Below are 6000 nucleotides of genomic sequence, written 5' to 3' on the forward strand. Positions count from 1 at the left end.
GGGTTGGCTGTTGGCTAACCATCCACCACCTAAAAAATATGAGCCAGCACTATTACAACCCGAGCTTGCAATGGGTCAGCCCGTGGGTTGGCAGGTCCTACCTAAATTTTTTTTATTTTTATATATGTTAAAATATCAAGAGGTGGGCTGGAAAGGTAGGAAAAATTTATGTTTGAACTTGTGTTTTATCCTGTTTGGAGTTTGGACTGTGGACAATTGTATATTTTGTATTTTAATGTGTTATAATTTTGTTTAAATGCTTGGAATACTTAAAATCATTTCTGATTTTTTTAATTTTTAATTATTTATGAGAAAAAATTTTTAAAAAAATCTAGCGGATTGGTGGGTTAGAGTTGGCAAAATACCAACCAGTCAGAAAACAGACCTTTTGAGCCCGACCCAAATAACCCACAGCCTGTCACAGGCCAACCCGTAACCCGTGGGTTGGCCTGTTTTACTAGCCCTACGTATCACTTATTTAGATGACAATACTAATAAACAAAACAACTAGACTTCTGTTTAGCTTTGAACCAAAATTTTTTTGTTAAAATTAAAAAGTGGTTGAATACTACCTCTAGTCTTTAATACAACAGTTAGTTGATTAATTTGAGTAGATTCAAAAAACCAATTAAGTTACTTATTTGTAATAAATAAATGTAATCCTTACTGATAAAGTATATTGGCCAAAACTAGTATTGTTATAAAAATTATTTTAAAAAATAGATAAATATGATAGACGAAAAGAATTAAACTCTTACATTTAAAATCAAAATAAAAATCAAATAAATTTTTATATTAAAAATTGGACATAGTATTAAACAATACTACGCCAAAAATTAAAGGACCGGACACCACCATGGTTTTGTCTTTTACTCCTTCCCCATCGCTGTAGACCGGCCCTCCGGGAATCATTTTGGGACCCACAATTTTTCTTGTTCTTTTGACCCCGTTATGTTTTAAATTTAACAGCTAAATTGCAGTAAAAAAAACTGACAATTAAAAAGTAAGACATTTTAACCTGGGAAAAGCTTTTCCATGCTTTAAGCATTAAAAAAAAAACTTTCTATAGGTTGAAATTAAGAATCCTCTTTTCACCCAAAAAAAAAAGAATATTCTATTGATTTGGGCATGTGTCTGTTTGGAAAGATTAAAAAAATCTTTTATAAACATGTTTCATATAAATCGAGATAAAACTCCTTTTACGTATTTGTCTTGTATTCTATAAATCACTATTAAAAAATAATTTATAAACTGTTCTAATCAGCCTCATATCTGTAGATACTTTGTTTTTTCTCGTTTGTCTTCCGAGCACGCCGTCTGTCCTAGTTGACATTTTCATTACTCAATCGTTTATAATCATTTATCATATCTATTTGTCCCTTCGGGGACATCCGATTTATGATATCTATTTTTTTCAGCCAATCAAATCTACTTATTATTATTTAAAAACACGATATGGTTGTATATTTGTATTTTTCATTTTTTTATTATTTAGGAGTATTTATGCTTTAAAAAAAAAAGCTCATATCACAATATTTATGGTCAAATTTAGCCGGCAACTGGTTTCAATTTATTTGGACATTTTAACAACATACGTAGTGTTTACTTACTGTTACACGCGCCTTCGGGGCAAGTGGGACTTCTCTGTTCGTTTGCCAGCGTTGACTTGGATGAATGCAAACCCTAGCACAAAGACGGAGTACTTGGACATGCTTTCGCATTCATGCTCCAACCCAGACCTCCACTGACGCTTCCTCTTCTCCCTCCCTCTATTCAGTTTCCACCGATATACCACTTCCAAGCTTTTAATTTTATTGTGAAATTCTTCTTTGATTCTTTCTGGATTAGTCTGGCTGAATAGATTCAGACAACGGAGGAGCAAAACAAAAACAAAAAAAAGGCGCCAAGCTTGAGAAAGAGTGTTGTTTCCCATCCCCCAAAAAACAATCGTTTTTTGTTTGTTTGTTTGTTTCTTTTCAATAACAAACTCCTGCCTCGTCATAAGTTCTTCTGCCTAAATCTTGATGGATTGAAGTGGTTCGGGGCTAGGATATAAGAATATCTGTTCCATTGTTTCTTTTACTTTTGATTCTGCTACTTTCTGTTATATAAAGTTTTGGGATTCCATATATTTTTTTCTGTGGAGGGGTTGTGCTTATTATTAGAATTGTTGGACTTTGATATTGGGGATACTTTCGTTTTGTTTGTTTGTTGTTAAACTATCAATGGGGAAGCCCACCGGTAAGAAGAAGGATCCTGTAACACATAAGGCTGCGCATGCAAGCGGCAAGCAGAGCAAGCCCTCTGAGAGGACTTCCAAAGCTTTCGACGAAGACACGGCAATCTTCATCAACATGTCACAGGATCTCAAGGAAGAAGGCAATAGACTCTTTCAGAAAAGGGATCATGAGGGGGCTGTGTTGAAGTATGAAAAGGCCCTCAAGCTCCTTCCCGGAAACCACATAGATGTGGCACACTTGCGTACCAATATGGCTGCGTGTTATATGCAACTCGGTCTTGGAGAATACCCTCGAGCAATCAATGAATGTAATCTAGCTCTTGAAGTATCACAAAGATATAGCAAGGCTCTATTGAGAAGAGCAAAGTGCTATGAAGCATTGAATCGATTCGATTATGCGCTCAGAGATGTTAATTTTGTTTTGACCGTGGAGCCTAATAATCTCAATGCATTGGAGATTCTTGGGAGTTTGAAAAAGACCATGGAAGAAAAAGGCATCACTATTGATGAGAAAGATTTGGCAAGTTTGGAGCAACCTACCGCTGCCCCTGTGAGCAAAGTGGTAAGAGAAAAAATAAAGAAAAAGAAAAGTAAAAAGAGTGAGAGCAAGGCAAAGGATAAGGTGATTCTTGAGGATACTGCGAATGCTGTTAAAGATAAAGAAGTGGTGTCAAAAACAATTGCGAAAAAGGAAGTGGTTCTGGAGCCTGTTAAAGAAGAAAAAGTAGTCACAAGGACGGCGAAGTTGGTATTTGGAGAGGATATAAGGTGGGCGCAGTTGCCATTGAATTGTAGCATGAGGTTGGTGAGGGATATAATTAAGGATCGATTTGCTGGATTGAAGGGTGTTCTTGTTAAATATAAGGATCAAGAGGGTGATTTGGTTACCATCACTACTACTGATGAATTAAGATTAGCTGAATCTTCAGGTGATGCCTTGGGTTCTCTTCGGCTCTATATTACGGAAGTCAATCCAGAGGAGGAACCGACTTATGATGGAATAACCAATGGGGATGAGATGCCAGGTGATGGTATTGAGCATGCGCCAAAGGAAGCAGGCAAGGATTTGGCGAATAAGCTGACTAATGTGGAGGATTGGATAATCCAATTTGCTAGGATGTTCAAGAACCATGTTGGGTTTGATTCTGATTCATATTTGGATATGCATGAGGTGGGAATGAAGCTATATTCAGAAGCCTTGGAAGATGTGGTAACGAGTGACGATGCTCAAGAGCTTTTTGAAATCGCTGCAGATAAATTTCAAGAGATGGCGGCTTTGGCATTATTTAATTGGGGTAATGTTCACATGTCCAGGGCAAGGAGGCGTGTTTCCATTTCAGAGGATGGGTCAAAAGAATCTGCTCATGAGCGAATTAAAGCTGCATATGAGTGGGCAAGAAAGGAGTACAAGAAAGCAGAGATGAGATATGAAGAAGCCTTGAAAATGAAACCAGACTTCTATGAGGGATTTCTGGCACTTGGCCATCAGCAGTTCGAGCAAGCAAAGCTCTGCTGGTATTATGCATTGGCATGCAAAATGAATTTAGAGGATGGCCCTTCCAGTGAGGTTTTACAACTATATAACAAGGCAGAGGACAGCATGGATAGAGGCATGCTGATGTGGGAGGAGATTGAAGAGCAGCGTTTAAATGGACTATCCAAATTTGATAAATATAGAGCGCATTTGGAAAAAATGGGCTTAGATGGTCTTCTCAAGGATATTTCTTCTGATGAAGCTGCAGAGCAGGCTACAAATGTGAGGTCCCAAATATATATTTTATGGGGCACCATATTGTATGAGCGTTCTGTTGTGGAATATAAGATTGGCTTATCTTCATGGGAGGAATGTCTGGAGGTTGCTGTTGAGAAGTTTGAACTTGCCGGAGCTTCTCCAACAGATATAGGGGTCATGATAAAGAATCATTGTTCCAATCAAACAGCACTAGAAGGTATGGGATGTTGAAAATGATTGTGTATATTTCACCTGTTGTCCTTCAGGATTAGAAAATATAACTGACAATTTTCATAACCACAGGTTTGGGTTTCAAAATCGACGAGATAGTACAGGCGTGGAATGAAATGTATGATGCTCAGAGGTGGCAATTTGGTGTACCATCGTTTCGCCTTGAACCACTGTTCCGGCGGCGTGTTCCGAGACTTCATCACATCTTGGAGCATTTTTGAGTTTTCTTCAAGAGCTTGAAATTCTTTGGAGGCATATATTCATGCCTCTGTTTCTTAATATTTGTGATGGCTTTTTCATCCCATTTAAAACAGGTAAATTAGATTGTGCCTTTTGTTTCCCTTTTTCCTGACTTCGTGATTGTTCCAAAAAGGTATTTTGATGTGGCATTCATGAAAAGAGTAGATAATGATAGCTGAAATTATGTTTTCATGAACAATAGAAATTTTTGGAAAGCGCTTTTCCTGTTCTGAAATATTTCTGTATATGCTTCTGGTAACCTCAATAGGATTTGTATTTCTGTTAAATTCCTGAAGTGAAAATCGCAGAATGCTTCTGGGAGATTACATTTCAATACTCACAAAGGTGCTGGAGAAAATCCCTGTAGAAGTTGCATAACTCTTCGTTTATGTGCATTGGCAATTAGGCAATTTGTGAATTGCCCATAAATCATAATGTAAACTTACTTGCATCCTGTTGATCTCAATCCTGTGAAACCTGTTTTGAAACTTGTGCTAGTGATTTTAAAATAGGGGTGTTGTCATGTCAAGGGTCTGACAAGATCCGGGTTAAATGGTTGCCTCTGGTTGCGGGAAAAGTTCAAACATGCTGTTTGTGATGTGATTTTTCACACAGCTATGAAAAGTTTGCAGTCTGCCAACTTGTTTAAGTTCGCAGGGCTTTCGTACGCTCATGGATTAATCGTCTCTCGAGACATCACTGTAAAAGCGTGTTATATCTGAAGTTTTGGGCATATATACTTTTGGCAATGCAAGGGGACATGTGTCGTTGCATTGTGTTGACCAACAACATTTGTGAGAACAATGTTGATGCTCTGTTTTCTTGGATGATAGAGAAACATAGTGAAACCATATGTCTTGAGTTTGTGTGCTTTTCGATTGTACAGAGAATTTTTTTTCAATGTTTCAAGCAACATTTGAAACATGCTTGCTTTCCTTGTTTGGTGTTTTCAATTTCACCATTGTTAAAATCATGAGGGTGTACTGAATTGATGGATTTCTTGTCTTTTGATTGCAGGGGTATTTTTTACTCTCCCTTTTCCCCCCAAGAGTGCTTTGTGTAGCCCAATGGTTGGAGCTATGCTTGTATTTTGTTTTGGTGTTGGTCGTGTGTTGTATTCTTGAGGAGGCTTGCTGCGAGGTTGCTATTCTTTATACATAGTTGGGAGTGATGGTGTGATGATTTCATTTGTCATTTTGAGATGGTGAATGATTTGATTTGGTCAGTTTGCTGCATAGTTGGAGTCAATATTGTTTTGTGAATTGTAACAATCCATGGGTGGTAGATGGCAGGATACGGTATTGTTTTTAAAGCATGGAAATAAATACTTTTCTTTCATTATAGTTGTCAATATCAATATAAAATATAATATTTATAATAAGCCATATTATTCAATGCTGTGGCGGGAATGCTGGAGGATAAGGCTTCTTAGCTAATGCTAACTCGATTTTTCTTATCTATTCTATTAATTTTTACTCTTCTGATCCTATTTATAAGGTATTTTCAGCATGTTTTACATAAATTAAGAAAAACTTTAAATTTCATTAACTCTTATTTA

The 6000-nt window shown here is 37.0% G+C and overlaps 1 protein-coding gene across 3 annotated transcripts; it reads left to right on the forward strand.

Annotated features, from left to right (window-relative positions):
- The first annotated feature begins 1959 nt into the window (after nt 1-1959).
- LOC114753704 (protein PHOX1) lies at nt 1960-5783 on the forward strand. 3 transcript variants are annotated; one of them, XR_003741041.1, is made up of 3 exons: nt 1960-4188; nt 4275-4516; nt 5100-5286. XR_003741041.1 is itself a non-coding variant. In XM_028942410.1 (2 exons), the coding sequence occupies exons 1-2, from the start codon at nt 2226-2228 to the stop codon at nt 4421-4423; spliced, it is 2112 nt and encodes a 703-aa protein (XP_028798243.1). In that variant the 5' UTR covers nt 1960-2225; the 3' UTR covers nt 4424-4522. The 3 variants fall into 3 exon arrangements, 1 of the variants encoding a protein (XP_028798243.1); XR_003741040.1 differs by lacking the exon at nt 5100-5286 and adding an exon at nt 5460-5783 and having other exon boundaries at nt 1961-4188; XM_028942410.1 differs by lacking the exon at nt 5100-5286 and having other exon boundaries at nt 4275-4522.
- Nucleotides 5784-6000: the final 217 nt, after the last annotated feature.

The sequence above is a fragment of the Neltuma alba genome, unplaced genomic scaffold (assembly GCF_004799145.2).
Source record: "Neltuma alba isolate B1F8T4 unplaced genomic scaffold, ASM479914v2 tig00008085_pilon, whole genome shotgun sequence".
Classification (NCBI taxonomy): Eukaryota; Viridiplantae; Streptophyta; class Magnoliopsida; order Fabales; family Fabaceae; genus Neltuma; species Neltuma alba.

Excerpts from the sequence above, each read along its gene's own strand:
- LOC114753704 (XM_028942410.1), top strand. The coding sequence starts at position 2,226 with ATGGGGAAGCCCACCGGTAAGAAGAAGGATCCTGTAACACATAAGGCT. Across the intron at positions 4,189-4,274 it reads CAATCAAACAGCACTAGAAG|GTTTGGGTTTCAAAATCGAC; the intron begins GTATGGGATGTT and ends TCATAACCACAG.